General features: G+C 43.2%; 1 protein-coding gene across 4 annotated transcripts in view; it reads left to right on the top strand.

Annotated features, from left to right (window-relative positions):
- Positions 1–3032: 3032 nt before the first annotated feature.
- Positions 3033–19543, top strand: part of STRIP2 (striatin interacting protein 2) — an 84897-nt gene continuing 68386 nt past the window's right edge. For 3 of the 4 annotated variants that reach the window (XM_056573137.1, XM_056573138.1, XM_056573140.1), the window contains exons 1-4: positions 3033–3171; positions 15882–15951; positions 16772–16846; positions 17085–17219. In XM_056573137.1, the coding sequence (XP_056429112.1) occupies positions 3133–3171; positions 15882–15951; positions 16772–16846; positions 17085–17219 (319 nt within the window). In that variant the 5' untranslated portion in view covers positions 3033–3132. Of the gene's footprint in view, positions 3172–15881; positions 15952–16063; positions 16097–16771; positions 16847–17084; positions 17220–19543 lie in introns of all 4 variants that reach the window. The other variant, XM_056573141.1, reaches the window with a different exon arrangement.

Below are 19543 nucleotides of genomic sequence, written 5' to 3' on the forward strand. Positions count from 1 at the left end.
AAAAGACCCCCAAAATTTGTAACGCAAATTTCTCCTGAGTACGGAAATACCCCATATGTGGGCGTAAAATGCTCTGCAGAAGCACAACAAGGCTCAAGAGTGAGAGCGCACTGAGGCCTAAATTGGTGATTTGCATGGGGTTGGCTGATTTTACAGCGGTTCTGACATAAATGCAAAAAAATAAATACCCACATGTGACCCCATTTTGGAAACTACACCCCTCACAGAACGTAACGAGGGGTATAGTGAGCCTGAACACCCCACAGGTGTTTTGACGAATTTTCATTAAAGTTGGATGGGAAAATTAAGAAATGCTAAAATGCTGGTGTTACCCTAAATTTTTCATTTTCACAAGGGAAAATAGGAAAAAAAAGCCCCCCAAAATTTGTAACCCCATTTCTTCTGAGTAAGAACATACCCCATATGTGGATGTAAAGTGCTCTGCTGGTGAACTACAATGCTCAGAAGAGAAGGAGCGCCATTGGGCTTTTGGAGAGAAAATTTGTCTGGAATTGAAGGCCACATGTGTTTACAAAGCCCCCATAGTGCCAGAACAATGGACCCCCCACCCCACCTGTGACCCCATTTTGGAAATGACACCCCTCACGGAATGTAATAAGGGGTGCAGTGAGCATTTACGCCCCACAGGTGACTGACAGATTTTTGGAACAGTGGTCCGTGAAAATGAAAAATTTAATTTTTCATTTGCACAGCCCACTGTTCCAAGGATCTGTCAAATGCCAGTGGGGTGTAAATGCTCACTGCACCCCTTGTTAAATTCTGTGGGGGGTGTAGTTTCCAAAATGGGGTCACATGTGGGGGGGGGGGGGGGGGGTCCACTGTTCTGACACCACGGGGGGGCTTTGTAAATGCACAAGGCCCCGATCTCTATTCCAACCAAATTCTCTCTCCATAAGCTCAATGACGCTCCTTTTCTTCTGAGCATTGTAGTTCACCCGTACTTGACATCCAAACATGGGGTATTTCCATACTCAGAAGAAATGGGGTTACAAATTTTGGGGGGCATTTTCTCTTATTACCCCTTGTAGAAATGTAAAATTTGGGGAAAAAACAGCATTTTAGTGAGGAAAAAAATAAAAATGTATTTACACATCCAACTTTAACTAAAAGTTGTCAAACACCTGTGGGGTGTTAAGGCTCACTTGACGCCTTGTCACGTTTCCTGAGGGGTGTAGTTTCCAAAATAGTGTGCCATGTGGGGTTTTTCTTGCTGTTCTGGCACCATAGGGGCTTCCTAAATGTGACATGCCCCCCAAAAACCATTTCAGAAAAACTCACTCTCCAAAATCCTATTGTTGCTCTTTCCCTTCTGAGCCCTCTAGTGCACCTGCCGAACACTTGACATACACATATGAGGTATTTCCTTACTCGAGAGAAATTGGGTTACAAATTTTAGGAAGATTTTTCACCTTTTACCCCTTGTAAAAATTCAAAAACTGGGTCTACAAGAACATAGGAGTGTAAAAAAAATAAAGATTTTGAATTTTCTCTTTCACTTTGCTGCTATTTCTGTGAAACACCTAAAGGGTTAACACACTTACTGAATATCATTTTGAATACTTTGAGGGGTGCAGTTTTTTAATGGGGTCATTTGTGGGGTATTTCTAATATGAAGACTGAACTGGTCCTTGAAAAAGTCTGATTTTGAAAATTTTTTGAAAAATTGGAAAATTGCTGCTGAACTTTGAAGCCCTCTGATGTCTTCCAAAAGTAAAAACATGTCAACGTTATGATGCCAACATAAAGTAGACATATTGTATATGTGAATAAATATATAATTTGGAATATTCATTTTCCTTATAAGCAGAGAGCTTCAAAGTAAAAAAAAAAAAAAATACAACATTTTCACATTTTTCATCAAATTTTTTAATTTTTCACCAAGAAATGATGCAAGTATCGACGAAATTTTACCACTAACATAAAGAAGAATATGTCACGAAAAAACAATCTCAGAATCAGAATGAAAGGTAAAAGCATGCCAGAGTTATTAATGCTTGAAGTGACAGTGATCAGATTTGCAAAAAAGGCCTGCGTCCTTAAAGGAGAACTCCAGAATATAAAAATTGTCCTCCATACTGCCGGCAGTAAAAAAAAAATAAAGATGTACACACTTCCTTCGCTCCCCCGGGGCCTCCGGTAACTGGCTCCGGTCTCCGCCACGATCCTCTTCCTGGTTGTCGGTGGTCGTATCGGTAGTCATACTGTGTTCAGCCAATCACCGGCCGCAGCGAAGTCCCAACTCGGCCGGCGATAGGCTGCGCGGCAGTGTAAGAACGCATCAGGACACAAAATTCTTCGGCCGGGGGCTGAAAACGTCACACTGACGCTCAGCCTATCGTTGGCCGAGTCGGGACTTCACTGCGGCCGGTGATTGGCTGAGCGCAGTATGACTCCCCGACCACCAGCAACCAGGAAGAGGATCGTGACCGGAGGCCTTGGGGAAGCGGAGGAAGGTATGTACATCTTTATTTTTTTTACTGCCGGCAGTATGGGGGACAATTTTTATATTCTGGAATTCTCCTTTAAGGTGAAAATGAGCTGCATCCTTAAGAGGTTAAGGCATTGAGGCCCAAATTGGCTTAGTCACTAAGAGAGAGATATATCAAAACCTGTCTTAGGAACCACATTGCTTCTTTCATTTTGCAGAGGCCTTGTTAAAAATGAAAGAAGCGAGCTGATTGGTTGCTATGGGCAACTGGTCAACTTTTCCTCTTGACAGCATGATAAATCTCCCCCTAAAGGAAAAAGTATTTGGGGTCCTCCATTGGTTGGTCTCACTTAGTCCCAGACCAGTAGGGTTGTTAGCTGTAACCCCTTCCCTTCCAGCAGGCACACTAGAGCACTATGAAGCGTGCCCTTCTGCCCTTCAGCCCCCTAAGCGCTGCTCTGTACCCCGCCCTTCACCTCAGGTGTCTCTCGGACCGCTCACCCTCTCCGAAGCCCCGCCCTCATATAACTTCTATCCAATCATCCAGAAGAAAAACAAGTTTTGCTTTACGCCCCTTCACTCTGGCCAATCAGTGAGCGAGCAGGCAGGGGGGCGGTGTCAGTCAACGCCACTGTGCAGCACGTGTGTGTCACCGAGCTGTGAGTGACAGCTGCAGATTCGGCATGGAGGGGAGCAGCAAGGGCAGGAGGAGGGAACCCGAGGTGAGGAGGGGGGCTGCGGGGTCATTGCGCTCCGGGGCGACGCCATAACGATATATAGGGGCTATACAAGGGCTCCTGGTTGCGGGGGTCACCTCTGGGAAGTGAGTTTGTAATAAAAGTTATAGGAACATTAGGAAGAGATAGCAGGGGGAGGGGTCAGTAGTAGTGTGCTATGGATTTTGGAACTTGTGGTTCCACAGTAGCAGAAATAACTGAAGTTGCATTAGTTATGGTCAAAGTATAGTGTGCTGTGGAAAATGTCAGCTTCTGGGATCTGTGTTTCCTAGTGTGTCTCCAGCTGTTGCAAAACTGCAACTCCTAGTGTGCCTCCAGCTGTTGCAAAACTGCAACTGCCAGCATGCCCGGACAGCCATCGGCTGTCCGGGCATGCTGGGAGTTGTAGTTTTGCAACAGCTGGACATACATGTGTTAGGGTACACTTCTCTAGTGACATGTGCCCCTGCAGTGTTACACCCCCCCTGTAGCTGCACTTGCCAATCTTGTGTGGCATTTTGACTGTATGCCAGTCTCCAGAGATCAGCGTGCCACTGTATAGCGCAGACAGTTATTCAGGATCATACTATACGCAGTCACATAACTCCCAGCAGCCTCTAGTTGCCCGTCCACTTTATTCTAAGCACTAGCACTTTATCCTAAGCAGTGAGTGCCAGCCCACGTGCCCAAACATGCCATAAGGAATCCTATTAACCCCTTTACGCTTTAGTTTTTCCCTCCTCGCCTTCTAAAAATCATAACTTTTATATTTTCATCCACAGACGATTATGCGGGCTTGTTTTTTGCGCGACCAGTTGTCCTTTGTAATGCCATCACTCATTTAACCATATAATGTATGGCGCAACCAAAAAAAGACTATTTGTGTGGGGAAATTGATATTTGCATATTTTGGAAGGTTTCCTTTTTAACGCTGTACACTTTATGGTAAAATAGACATGTTTTCTTTATTCTGTGGGTCAATACGATTAAAATCATACCCATAATTAGATACTTTCTTTTTTTATTATTGTACCGTTTAAAAAAAAAATCTCTCTCTTTTTAACCAAATTAGTACGTTTAAAATCCCTCTTTTGCTGACCTATAACTTTTTCATTTTTCCGTATAAGCGACGGTATGAGGGCTCATTTTTTGCGCCATGATATGTACTTTTTTTTTATACCACATTTGCATATATAAAACTTTTAATACATTTTGTTATCAATTTTTTTTGTAATAAAATGTTATAAAAAAGCAGCAATTAGTTTTTGTTTTTTTTACGTTCACGCCGTTCACTGTACGGGACAATTAACATTATATATTAATAGTTCAGATATTTACGCATGCGGCGATACCAAATATGTTTCTTAAAATTTTTTTTTTACAGTTTTTGGCGGTAAAATTGGAAAAAAGGGACAATTTACATATTGGGGGAGGGGATTTTTCTCTTTTTTCTTTTTTTTTTTTTTTTATAAACTTCTATTTTTACACTTTAATAGTCCCCATAGGGGACTATTTACTGCAATCAGTTGATTGCTAATACTGTTCAGTGCTATGCATAGGACATAGCACTGATCAGTATTATCAGTCATCTTCTGTTCTGGTCTGCTTGATCTCAGACCAGAGCAGAAGACACCGGGAGATGGACAGAGGCAGGTGAGGGATCTCCGTCCGCCGCTCTGAATGATCGGATCCCCACGGCAGCGCTGCAGGCGATCATCTGTTTTAGTGACCGCACTCCCGCAGATGCCTTTGATCTGTATTGATCACTGCATCTGAGGGGTTAATGGCAGACATCCGCACGATCGCGGATGTCGTCCATTGCCGGCGGGTCCCTGGCTGCTATAAGCAGCCGGGACCTACCACGCATGACCCTAGCATCGCTTTGATTCTCGCGGTTATGTACAGGACAAAATGTACGTCCTGGTGCGTTAAGTACCACCACACCATTTATGTCCTGCGTCGTTAAGGGATTAATGCAAAGCCCAAATGCAGAGCAGTACTTTTTACATTACTCATTTTAGCATCTTTTTTTTTTTTTTTTTTTTTACAGTCCACTTTACGTTAGCACTGATACAGTCTATTTATTCTGTGGGTCAATAAGATTAAAACGAGGCCCGTAGTTACATTGTTTTCTACTGTACTACTTTAAACCATCGCAACCAACTCCACCCCAAAAGAAATTTAGCAGAAAAATCCCTTCAAGTGGATGGATTTTGCCTGCCATCTAGTATCTCTAACTCATGCAGACATTATGGCCAGTTTTATAAGAAGCCAATTACCCTGTATGTTTTTGAAGCGTGTAAGGAAACCATAGTAAACCCAGATATAACACACAGATTCCCCCCCCCCCCCCCCATGCAGATGTTTTCCCCAGATAAATTAAAGGGGTACTCCGGTGCAAAACAATTTTTTTTTTTTTTTTAAATCAACTGGTGCCAAAAAGTTGTACAGATTTGTAAATTACTTCTATTTAAAAAATCTTAACCCTTCCAGTACTTATCAGCTGCTGTATGCTCCACAGGAAGTTCCTTTTCTTTTTTAACTTCTTTTCTGTCTGACCACAGTGCTCTCTGCTGACACCTCTGTCCATGTCAGGAACTTTACAGAGTAGGAGAAGTTTGCTATGAGGATTTGCCCCAACTCTGGACAGTTCCTGACATGGACAGAGGTGTCAGCAGAAAGCACTGTGGTCAGACAGAAAGGAAATTAAAAAAGAAAATAACTTCCTCTTTAGAATATATCAGCTGATAAGTACTGGAAGGATTAAGATTTTTAAATAGAAGTAATTTACAAATCTGTTTAACTTTCTGGCACCAGTTGATAAAAACAAAAAAAAAAAAAACACTACAGAACTTATCCATGAGATCATAGGCAGAAGGGCACTGCCAGCAGAAAGTACCCCTGAGTTACAAGACAGAGGTAGAATAAATTTCTCTCTAACATAAGTAAAAGGCTGGGGTCACATTTGGAAGAATGCTGCTGCAGTTTTCTGATCCAAAGACAGAAGTGGATCCAGCAAAAAGATGAAGTATAAGTTTGTTCTTTGTATTTTCCATTCCCAATAGATCCACTATTGGTTTTATGGCCTAAGGGTAGGGTCACACGGAGTGCATTTCCCCCTGTGGATGCACAGAGGGCAGGCACAAGAGTGAGCTCTCTGCTGCAGCTAGGTAGCTCTGTGTGTCTGCTCATAGTAGCGGAGTTCCTGATGGCAGTCAGAAGCAGACACACAGAGCTTACCATGCCACAGCAGAGAGCTTGCTCTTTTGACTGCTGTCAGTGCATTTGCTCCACCTGACCCTACCCTTAGGCTTGCTTCACATGGGTGTATTATGGCCGTAATACAGACCTGTATATGCGTCCATAAGTCCCAGATCTGATTACCTGAAATGACCTACAGTCAGGCCGGGACTTGCGGCCATAATACCCTGTAAAGGGGGCATGTTACTTGTGCAGGTGCTGCAGTTTCTTCATTGTTTACCTCGGCTTTTGCTTGCATTGCCATTCTACTAGTAGTGTTGGTGCAAGGTACTGCAGTGTTGTCCCATTCGAGTGAACAGGGCAAATGCTGCATTACTAGACACAGTGGAGGAGATTTATCAAAACCTGTGCAGAGGAAGAGTGGTGCAGTTGCCCATAGCAACCAATCAGATTGCTTCTTTCATTGTTAAAAAGGCCTGTGAAAAATGAAAGAAGGGATCTGATTGCTTGCAATAGGCACCACTCTTTTACACAGTTGTTAATAAGTATTCCCCGGTGTATGGAGAACCATTGTGATCTTTTTGGTAAAACAACACATCTGTTTTCAAAATCTGCATTACACTTTTGAAGGTTATGACAACCAATGCCAAGTAAAGCAACTATAAAATATCAGCTTTGCTCCTGTACAGTGAGTCTCCATGAGTACAGGCTGCAAACAAGCCCTTTAGTTGTAATAGAAGAACGAAAGGAAGATCCAGCGCTTCAAAACAGAATTCAGCTTTATTGCAACGGCAAGCAATAAAACATCCTGCAGACCCATAAGACGTGTTTCAGGTGCATGCACGCCTTTCATCAGTGATATTTCACCCCTTCTCACATACAAACTTAAATACCCATACTGACTGCAAGTACAGCAAATCCTACCTCCACATTTAAAGAAGCCTCTCTGATCGAACCAACAATCAGTTTGCTGTCCCAAGGGCACTATACTGGGGGACATTTAGATACAATGTGACATCCATTTTCCAACAGTCTGACAGAAGTTTCATGAGCAGGTGTAACAAGGGAACTATGTTGGATTTTGGCTACTGCTCTTTTGACCCTAGACAATACATGTACCTCTTGGACCAGTGGCTGAGGCAACTGGTCCAACCAACTAGACAAGCTCTCCAGAAGTGAACCAGAATTGGACACAATTGGTCGCATTGGGGGGGGGGGGGGGGGGGGGGTTGGCACCGATTTTTGAGTCTTAGGCATGGCATATATGACTGGGACAACAGGTTCCACCACAAGATGATCCCTATTGCCCTCGGATTGTTCTCAGAGCTTTTGAAAATACAGAATGGTGTCCAAAATGGTGTTGGTTGTCTTGCAATGTTGTTTCCCTGTATACCCTGGACTGTTGCAATGTAAGTTTTAGAACATAATCTTTGCACCCCTTAGCCAATGCACACTTGACTTGTATGAGTCAATATGTGCAACATGCACATGATTTCTCATGACACAAAATTATTTTACTTTTGACTGCATATATTATGTTCAAAATACTAGGGTATCTATGGGTGTGAGACACTAATTGTCCCATGCAAACCTCAGTGTCTTTTTGGGAGTCTCAGTACATTTTTACTGTATCCAATTCATTTTTGGTACAGAAGATTTATAGATTAACTCCTCCTGGTCTGGCAGGGTGATGTCTTCCATACCGCTGTATATTGGTTACATCAATGGCAATCAGTACAATCTCAAATTCACATTCCATATAGAGCCTGTGTCCATCACAAAGGGTTAAGTGGGGAAGGATATTTCTGTTGCCACATATCGAAAGCCTACTTTGGGTGATACTATTTTTTTGAGGGCATAGTAACCATCCTCCGCATACCACCAGGTCTATTCCAGTAGGCAAATGAACTTTGTTTAAAGAGAAATTGCAGCAATCCCAGGCAAAAGAATTGATCTTTAGAGGAGGGGGTTCCCCTTGAAACGGGTCATCAATTGCTTGTTCTTTTTTGTGTCTTCTTTGCTAATAAACAAGTTCAGCCATGGACTTTTAAGAATACTTCAGTTTTGCAAAATTTTTATGTAAAGAGTCAGCAGCGCCTGAAACATAAGGGTCTTTTTTCCTGTTTTCCTCTACATATCCATTCAGGACAGGCTGGCCTGGTTACTGGGACATTCTGGAACAGCAGCTACTCAACACTTTTGTACTCTTATATACATGGGGGTGATAGGCGCATTTATTTCCATTGTGAGGTATGTGGCTATCTACTATAGGTGGTGGTCACTGCTGTACCTCTGTACCATCACTCTGCTAAGGGTAATACACGAGACACTGTTTTGCAATTTTTTTTCCCCCTATACTTAAGAACTGATGTGCAGAATCCATTGGATAGGGGATAAGATGTCTAAGGCTGGAATACCCCTTTTAGTAAACCACCCAAAATTGCACAAGAAAAGTGGTCTTAGGGGGGTGATCGCATAATGAATGATGGGATTGATAATCGGTCACAAGAAATCTGGTCTGTATAAGGGGTTAGTCTTCTAAACTTTTGCAATTTAATAATTAACGTGATATAAATAATAATATAAAATAATTTAGTAATTAGAGTTAGATACTGATTAAAGTAAATGTCATTAGAAAATGACCTATTGCTTTAATTTAGTTTTTAGGTTAACCGTTATGTTTAAGAATGTTGGTGTTTTTTTTTTTCAAATTTTCCATTGTACTAAAATAAATAAGGCACCCCGTGCAAATGCCCAGGGGGGGGGGTCATTAGACCCCCCCCCCTCCCCATGTCGGTGATCGGCGCAAATCGCAAGTTAATTCACACTTGCGATTTGCGCCGATTCCGGGTCTATGGTGTATAAGGGGGATCGTGACACCCACGATCCCCCTGAACCAATAGGAGTGAGGTGGCACGGGTGCCACCCCTCCTATCCCTGCTATTGGTGGTCTAGACGCGACCACCAATAGCAGATCGGGGGCGGGGGTTACTTTAGTTTTCCCCGTCCTGCCCACCCACAATAGGTGGGCCAGAATGGGGAAAACGAAGAGGAGTGGTGCCGAAGATCACTTACCCGTTTGGAGGCTGCGGGCGACGGAGATCTGCAGGCGGCGTGCATCAGAAGAGGACGGCTCCCTGGATGCGACGGAAGCCGGTGAGTTGCCTAGCAACATCTAGAGGGCTACAGTCTGAGACCACTATAGTGGTCTCTAGACTGTAGCCCTCCAGATGTTGCAAAACTACAACTCCCAGCATGCCCACACAGCTGTTTGCTGTCTGGGCATGCTGGGAGTTGTAGTTTTGCAACAGCTGGAGGTCTACAGTTTAGAGACCACTGCACAGTGATCTCTATACTGCCATCTAGATCTTGCAAAACTACAACTCCTAGCATGCCCACACAGCTGTTTGCTGTCTGGGCATGCTGGGAGTTGTAGTTTTGCAACATCTGGAGGTCCACAGTTTGGAGATCACTGTTCAGTGGTCTCTAAATTGTAGCACTCCAGATGTTGCAGAACTGCAAATCGCAGCATGCCCAAACAGCTGTCTCGGCATGCTGGGAGTTGTAGTTGCGTACCTCCAGCTGTTGCATAACTACATCTCCCAGCATGCCCTTCTGTGATCAGTACATGTTGGGAATTGTAGTTTTGCACAGTTGGAGGCACACTGGTTGGAAAATACTGAGTTAGGTAACAGAACCTAACTGAAGGTTTTCCAACCAGTCTTCCTCCAGCTGTTGCAAAACTACAACTCCCAGCATGTACTGACAGACCGTGCATGCTGGGAGTTGTAGTTTTGCAACAGCTGGAGACACACTGGTTGGAAAACCTTCAGTTAGGTTCTGTTACCTAACTGAAGGTTTTCCAACTAGTGTGTCTCCAGCTGTTGCAAAACTACAACTCCCAGCATGCACGGTCTGTCAGTACATGCTGGGAGTTGTAGTTTTGAAAGAGCTGGAGGTTTGCCCCCCCCCCCATGTGAACGTACAGGGTACATTCACACGGGCGGGTTTACAGTAAGTTTCCTTCTTCAAGTATGAGCTGCGGCAAATTTTTCGCCGCAGCGCAAATTCCTAGCGGGAAACTCACCGCACGCCAGTGCGAATGTACCCTAAATACACTACACTACACTACACTAACACATAATAAAGAGTAAAACACTACATATACACCCCCTTACACTGTCCCCCCCCCCCCCAATAAAAATGAAAAACTTATTGTACGGCAGTGTTTCCAAAACGGAGCCTCCAGCTGTTGCAAAACAACAACTCCACACATTTCTGGACAGCCACTGACTGTCCAGGCATGCTGGGAGTTTAGCAACAGCTGAGGCACCCTGTTTGGGAATCACTGGTGTAGAATACTTCTATGTCCACCCCTATGCAATCCCTAATTTAGTCCTCAAATGCGCATGGTGCCCTGTCTCACTTCGGAGCCCTGTCGTATTTCAAGGAAACAGTTTAGGGTCACATATGGGGTATTTCCGTACTCGGGAGAAATTGCACTACAAATTTTGGGGGGCTTTTTCTCATTTTACCCCTTATGAAAAGGAAAAGTTGGGGTCTACACCAGCCTGTTAGTGTAATTTTTTTTTTTTTTTTACACTAACATGCTGGTGTTGCCCTTTACTTTTTATTTTCACAAGAGGTAAAAGGAAAAATAGACCCCCAAAATTTGTAACGCAATTTCTCCTGAGTACGGAAATACCCCATATGTGGGCGTAAAATGCTCTGCGGATGCACAACAAGGCTCAGGAGTGAGAGCGCACTATGTACATTTGAGGCCTAAATTGGTGATTTGCGCAGGGGTGGCTGATTTTACAGCGGTTCTGACATAAACCCAAAAAAATAAATACCCACATGTGATCCCATTTTGGAAACTACACCCCTCACGGAATGTAACAAGGGGTACAGTGAGCATTTACGCCCCACAGGTGTCTAACAGATTTTTGGAACAGTGGTCAGTGACATGGCCCCCGACTTCCATTCCAAACAAATTATCTCTCTAAAAGCTCAATGGCGCTCCTTCTCTTCTGAGCATTGTAGTTCACTCGCAGTGCACTTGACGTCCAAACATGGGGTATTTCCATACTCAGAAGAAATGGGGTTACAAATTTTGGGGGGCATTTCCTCCTATTACCCCTTGTAAAAAAAAAAGTAAAATTTTGGAAAAAAACTGCATTTTAGTGAAAAAATTTTTTTTTCATTTACACATCCGACTTTAACAAAAAGTTGTCAAACACCTGTGGGGGGGGTTAAGGCTCACCGTACCCCTTGTTACATTCCTTGAGGGGTGTAGTTTCCATAATAGTGTGCAATGTGGGGGGGGTTTGCTGTCCTGACACCATAGGAGCTTCCTAAATGGGACATGCCCCCCAAAAACCATTCCAGAAAAACTCACTCTCCAAAATCCCCTTGTCGCTCCTTCCCTTCTGAGCCCTCTAGTGCACCCACCGAACACTTGACATACACATATGAGGTATTTTCTTACTCGATAAAAATTGGGTTACAACTTTTGAGAGGATTTTTTTCCTTTTACCCCTTGTAAAAATTCAAAAACTGGGTCTACAAGAACATGCGAGTGTAAAAAATTAAGATTTTGAATTTTCTCCTTCACTTTGCTGCTATTGCTGTGAAACACCTAAAGGGTTAACACACTTACTGAATGTCATTTTGAATACTTTGAGGGGTGCAGTTTTTATAATGGTGTCATTTATGGGGTATTTCTAACCAGAAAACCCTTCAAATCCACTTCAAACTTGAACTGGTCCCTGAAAAATTCCGATTTTGAAAATTTTGCGAAAAATTGGAAAATTGCTGCTGAACTTTGAAGCCCTCTGATGTTTTCCAAAAGTAAAAACATGTCAACTTTATGATGGAAACATAAAGTAGACATATTGTATATGTGAATCAATATATAATTTATTTGGAATGTCTATTTTCCTTACAAGCAGAGAGCTTCAAAGTTAGAAAAATGCAAAATTTTCTAATTTTTCATGAAATTTTAGAATTTTTCACCAAGAAATGATGCAAGTATCGACGAAAATTTACCACTAACATAAAGTAGAATATGTCACAAAAAAAACAATCTCGGAATCATATTTATAAGTAAAAGCATCCCAGAGTTATTAATGCTTAAAGTGACAGTGGTCAGATTTGCAATAAATGCTCCCGTCCTTAAGGTCATAATGGGCTCTGTCCCCAAAGGGTTAAGACACAGATACAAATGAATAGCTGGACACAGCCTGGAGCAAAGAAACATTGTGTGTGGCAGTATTATACCATAGGGCACAGTGTGGGGCAGTAATATATCAGGGGCACAGTTGGTAGTAGTTATATGTTTAGGAACACAATGTGTGTCAGTATTATACCGGGGCACAGTTTTTGACAGTAATATACCAGGGGCATAGTGTGTGGCAATATTATACCAGGGGAAAATTGTGGGGCAGTAATATATCTGTGATCACAGTGTGTGGCAGTAATCTACCAGGGGCACGGTGTGGCAGTAATCTACCAGGAGCACAGTGCGTGGCAGTAATCTACAAGGGGCACAGTGTGTTGCAGTAATCTACATGGGGCACAGTGCGTGGCAGTATTCAGATCATAAAATAATTCTGAAATCTTGCAGTTTTCATTCTGACTACTAAGCTTAAAACATAGCTTCTGGCCTAGTAGAGACTTCCTGTTCTGTACAGATTACTTCCCAGCAGTGCCCTTCTTATTATCACAGGCAAGATTACAGTGAAAGGTAACCAGTGTATAGATCTGTATAGAGTACACACAATAGATATTGCTCACAGATCTGCTTCCCTCTGTCTGTGGAATGACATCTGGAAAAGTCGCAGAGAATGCCCAGTAACATTTCCAAATCATGTGACTTGGACATTTCCTATCTATTATAGTGCTGGGCGGTATACCGGATACCGAAATTTTTGTCCTGCACGATATGAATTTTTCCCATACCGTAATACCGGTTGGGCCCCTCGGGAATGAATTATCAACCCTGCGCTGTCCCCATATCGGAGAACTAATCATATGTGACCTGCGAGCGCTGTTCTGCTTCTCCCCCCCCCCCCCCCCCCCAATTATCAGCCCAGCGCTGCGCTGTCCCCATCGGGGAACTAATCACACGTCACCCGCAATCGCTGCCCTCCTCGTCCTCCTGTTTGTTGCTTGCCGCCGGCCCTGGAACTCTGTACTGTACGCTGTATCACTATGCCCGGGCTGCAAAAGATAAACAAAATTTACTTTAACTCACCTTCCCCCCGTTGGAGAGCCGTCAGCCTATCACCAGCCGCACCGATGTTCTGTCTTGGCCAGTGATAGGTGTAGCGCACTGTCATGTAAGAAGCCTATTACCGGCTGAGGCTGAACATCGCTGCGGCAGCTGATAGGCTGACGGCTCTCCGATGTTCCCGTCCCCAGGAAGCAGGTGAGGCCGGTACCGGACCAACGGGAGATGAGTTAAAGTTTATTTTGTTTATCTTTTGCATCCCGGGCATAGGGATACAGCCTACAGTATAGAGTTCCAGCGCTGGCGGCCTGCAACAAACAGGAGGACCAGGAGGGCAGCGCTTGCGGGTGACATGTGATTAGTTTCCTGATGGGCTGATAATTAATTAAGGGGGGGGGGGGGAAGAAGCAGAGCAGCGCTCGCGGGTCACATGATTGATTTGTGGGGGGGGGGGGGGGAGAAATACTGTTATAGACCGTGGAGCTGGCATAAGTTACAAAAATACCATGATACACATTTTTGGTCATACCGCCCAGCTCTAATCTATTGTTGCCTAATTACAATCGAAAAAAGAACATGTTTTGGTAGCTGGCTCCAATCAGTAAAAAAAAGGATTGTGCCACCACAGGAGGAATGGAGTGTGACACACAATAGCTGTCCAAGTAATGCTGGTTCTCTAGAGTGAGATGTGCTCTGCTATAGATGAAGGTTCAGTAGAGGGGCGTCCCGCTGTTGCCTCAGAATACATTATTTGAAAACTATTTAAATAGATGGAATATATTGCGCCTACAACCTAAGTGAAGTCCTCTCTGTGTTCCTCCATGTAACTTTACATAGATAGTCCTCGACCAGATGGTGACTCTCGGCTTATTTTTAGCTTTTGCTGTCTGTTACACACCCTAAGCTGACATTCTGACCAGTTCACACATTGGGTTAGGAAGGGTTTGAAAATAAGAAAATATCCCGTATGTATACACATTAATGACCATAATGAAGAATATGTAACACATTACATAATCTTTTGTTTGGACACAAATCTGCCTCATGAATAGAAGTCAAGGTCCTATACATTTCACTTTAGGTCTTGGTTCACAGTAGCCTAATCTGGATGTATTTTTATGTCTGTGTCACGACTACAAGTCCAGGCACCACCACAATTCTGATCACCTGAACTAACAGATGTCTTTTCAGGTTATCAAAACCAAGGTCAGGCTGAGACTTGGGCCGTGATATGTACATAAAAATGTGTCTGTATTAGGCTAATGTGAACTCAGTCAAGTGGTGACAAAATTCACTGTATGCCCAATACACCCCCTTGTTAATGTATTAGCATGTAATGGCTCACTTAAAGGGGTACACCGCCCATAGACATCTTATCCCTTATCCAAAGGAATAGGGGATAAGATGTCTGATCGCAGGGGTCCCACCACTGGGCACCCCCCCGCAATCTACCTGCTGGACCCGATGTTCGTTTAGAGCTTCGGGTGCAGCGCCAGAGGCTCGTGATGTCATGGCCACGCCCCCTCCCGTAGACTTGCATTGAGGGGGCATGGCACTAACGTCATGAGCGGGGTGTGACCGTGAAGTCACGAGCCTCCGTCCCGCATCGTCAGTTATCCGCACTGAGCGAACTCCGCTCCATGCACCGGATGTCTGGGGTGCCGCAGCAGAGATCGCGGGGGTTCCTAGCGGTGGGATCCCCGCAATCAGACATCTTATCCCCTATCCTTTGGATAGGGGATAAGATGTCTGGGGGCGGAGTACCCCCTTTAAGAGTTGTGTGTCTAAACAGACATGGGATTGCCAAGGTACATGTCTTAAAGCAAATCTATTTTTATTATTATTTTTTTTATGTTTTGCGGTTTATACATCTGAATCTGGCATTTCTGGACTTAAATTTAACAGGAAATGGGAAAAATGTCATAAAGCCCCAAATCATTTAGTGTATTTCATACATGACATTTTGTAAAATGAGCTGCATTGTATGTTATGAATCAACTTGTCTATTATATTTGTATCTTTATGTGAACCCTTCTAGTTCGATTCTTATGATTGACAGAATGATTTGTTTGGTAGAAGAATGTTTGTAGCGATGGAGAATGAGCATGGTACTGTAGTTTCTATTATGCATTTACATGGCAGTGTTATGATTTCCTCTTGTGGAAAACTGAGAACAGATCTGAAAAGGGGAGAAGTATAAAGATTTCCTATTTGTTGGATCTGTTGGTAATCTTTTTTTAATTAGCAGTTAAAATGATCTTACCTGTAAACTGATTTATTGTAGGGCTTCCAGGATGGGCCAAGTCTGGAGTTTGAGTACAATGATTCTGACCACTTGTCAGCAGAATTATCAGGTAAATACATAAAATATTGATAGCAGGTGGCCTCAACTCTATGCAATAAAGGTAAGTACTTCATTGCAACTAATGCAGGTTTGACCAGTGTTCCAATGTTTTTCATGTGCAGCTCCATGTGCAGATTCTGTTGAAATGACTTGAGGTGAGCAGAGAAAAAATTACTGCAGGTCATTATTCTTTCTCCTCTTAACACCGGCAAAACAATGGACACCAGATGGAAACCTGACGGACCCCATTCAAAGTTAATGGGACCTGTTGATGTCCGTTGTGCTCTGGACTGTCCAGCACTATGAATGGACTGCAATGGAGTGCCCGAATTGAGCACAAACGCAGATGGGAACAAACAGCACTCTGCTTAATTTGGCAGACTTGTAGAGTTGAATGGAACGCTGGCACACATGGCAACCACTGCTTCTACTTGGGGGACACAGAATCTGCATTCTTGTAATCTGGAGTCCCAGTTGTCGGACTCCTCACCGTGTTGTTAGTGGCAAAACCCCTTTAAAGTGAAATACATTACTTGATATCCACAACAATTCTGGTGATGGAATGCCCCATGGAATTAGATGTTATTGCTAGAGGAAGCCACTTGCAAATGTAGCAGTGTACAGTGTCTATTCAAGTGAAAAAAATTATATTTCTGACATTAAGGTGAATGAAGTCTGCCAAAGCAAGAGCTGCTCTGTGTAGCGGCTTTTCTCTCTGATTCATGGGACCGTGGTCATTAGTAGTGGATACCCCCTTGACATCCAGGTTCCCCTGAATATACATATATATATATGCATGATAAAACCTAACATTGCTGTCTTCATCCTAGAACTGTACAGCTACACAGAGGAGCCAGAGCTACACCTTAACCGCAGGTGTTTTGAGGAAAAGTTTAGACTCCAAGGTAACTTTTGACAATGTATGTGTCTCTGGGAAATTTGTGTCAACCATCCATCTGGACATCTAAAATGTTCTAAAATCTGCTTTCTTTCAAGAAATGTAATATTATCTTTTCAAAATGAATCTTGGGATAAATGTCCCTTTGGTGTATGCAGTTATACAGACTAAGTGTGGTAGTTCACGAGACCTGTGACTGATAACTGAAAATGCTTATTAATATTGCAATAAAATCCTTCTTCCAGGAGAGGAGGCCAGATGGAAATCTCTGGGTTCAGCTCAGCACAGAGCTCATGTCATGCGCCTCATTGATGAGTTAGAGGTGGTGATCAGGGAGAAGCGACTCTCTGCTGCCAGAGCTATTTTGTACTTAGCACAAGGTAAGCACTTGAAGTTGATTCTACTTCTTGTAGTGAATAGTACTTTACATGTCTCTTACTTTCTTTTAAATCCTGTAACTTGTTCTAGATTTATAAATTTCTTCATAGTCCATAAACACTGCGCATCAACTAGGCAGCAGTGATGCAGCTTAAAGGGGTATTCCAGGATTTTTTTTTTATTTGACTATGCTACAAGGGCTGTAAAATTAGTGTAGTTCATAATATAGTGTCTGTACCTGTGTGTGACAGTGGTCTCGCAGTTCTTCTGTGATTTTCGCCCCAATATTATTTTTATCAGCATACAAAATTACTCAGGTCTCGGGTTTTCCCAGGTTGCAGTGCATCGAGATGAGACATCACTAGTCAGGTGATCAGAGGTGATATCCACAAAGAAAGTACACCAATTAGGTAAATGTATAAAACATAACTTTTACTTATAGATCAAAAACATAAAATAAATCAAATATAAGGTTACTGCAATAACACCATCAGTGTGGGGGAATGGGGAAAAGGGTACAGGTGAATACCTAATCTTGACTACCTACGATGGGCCCTTCCTAATGTAGTGTGGATAGGGTAAGGGAATTAAAAGCAGATGGTGGCAGAACTCCAATGCGTTTCATCCTGTAATGTGCAGGACTCATCAGGGAGTAGACATAAATTGGTAATGCTATCAATATTCAAGATCTAATACCAATAAACAGTAACACATATAAAACAGAAAGTAAGTTAGGTCAGTCAGGCACTGTCATATGCAGTCAGTAATACGGTCGGGTGGTAAGGAATAGTGACAGAAAAGATGTAACATATAACTTTACACAATAGGCACTGTTATATCAATACAAAATCAGAATATAGACTAATATAGAATAAATTCCCAGGGGATCCAAATTTGATCTGAGATGTACAATATCCCTAACAGATAAGTACTGGGTGATTGTTGTAATAGTAATAGAAGGTGTAACAGTGAAATAAGAACGGTCTCTATAGTCACTAAATTCCGGTCCCGATTATACCAGATGATTAGGTACAGATATAGACCCAAATGCAAAATGACTGCTAGTGGCTGAAGTGGATACTTCAAGAAAGTAGCAACCAAAAGACCACAGTGCTGATCGGTGAAATCACCTATGGCCCAAGTAAGGTGAATGAGGCAGCAAGGATATCGCCGATGATCCCTCCAGGTGGAGGACGCCACAGGATGAAACGCGTTGGAGTTCTGCCACCATCTGCTTTTAATTCCCTTACCCTATCCACACTACATTAGGAAGGGCCCATCGTAGGTAGTCAAGATTAGGTATTCACCTGTACCCTTTTCCCCCTTTCCCCCACACTGATGGTATTATTGCAGTAACCTTATATTTGATTTATTTTATGTTTTGGATCTATAAGTAAAAGTTATGTTTTATACATTTACCTAATTGGTGTACTTTCTTTGTGGATATAATTTACTTTACATCAAGGGTATGCATCATCTGTTAGGGTATTAGAGGGACCCTTATTATCTTCCCTTCTACATAAGACTTAAGATCAAAGGTGATAACCACAGCAAAAAAAAATCACGGATCATCATTGGCGAGCCCGTCGAATCTGCGCTTCATGAGCATCCAACCAGTCTGCAGCTGCCACTTGGGTATCAAACAAGTGGGTAGTGCCCAGGCCACAACCATCAGTCTGGCTGAATAAAGCATGGAATAGATCACATTGAGGGCATGTAAACGTCTCTTGACATCCATATATTTAGCTCTTTTCTTTTGAACCTCAGCAGAAAAGTCTGGAAACGCAGAGACACGATTGCCATTAATGGCAAGCTGTTCCATGTCCCGAGCTTTGCATAGAATAATGTCTCTATCCTTATAATGCAGTATATGAATAAGCACAGCTCAAGGCGGAGCTCCTGGCGGGAGAGGTCTGGTGGGCACCCTATGCGCCCATTCCACTGCAAAGAGGGGCGTCAGAGTCTCTTTTCCAAAAGTGGTGAGGAGCCAGTTCTCAAAGAATTCTCCGGGGTTGCGGCCCTACAATTTTTCCGGTACCACTACAAGTCGCACATTATTCCGCCGAAGGCGGTTTTCCATATCCTCTGACTTGGCAGCCAATGTGGTCAGATTAGTAATCACACAGTGCATGTCCCGCTTTAGGGGGGGGGGCCTGATCCTCCAAATCTCCAACTCTTTCCTCCACTGCCCCAATCTGCTCAGACACTTTCTGCATATCATGGTGTAACAGGTTAATGTCTTCACGCATACCAGTGCCCTTTGGAATAGCAGTGCCCTTTGGAACATGAGGCCCCATAATGGCAGAGGAAGGGTTAAGGCCAGGTG

This window comes from Hyla sarda, chromosome 4 (genome assembly GCF_029499605.1).
Source record: "Hyla sarda isolate aHylSar1 chromosome 4, aHylSar1.hap1, whole genome shotgun sequence".
Classification (NCBI taxonomy): Eukaryota; Metazoa; Chordata; class Amphibia; order Anura; family Hylidae; genus Hyla; species Hyla sarda.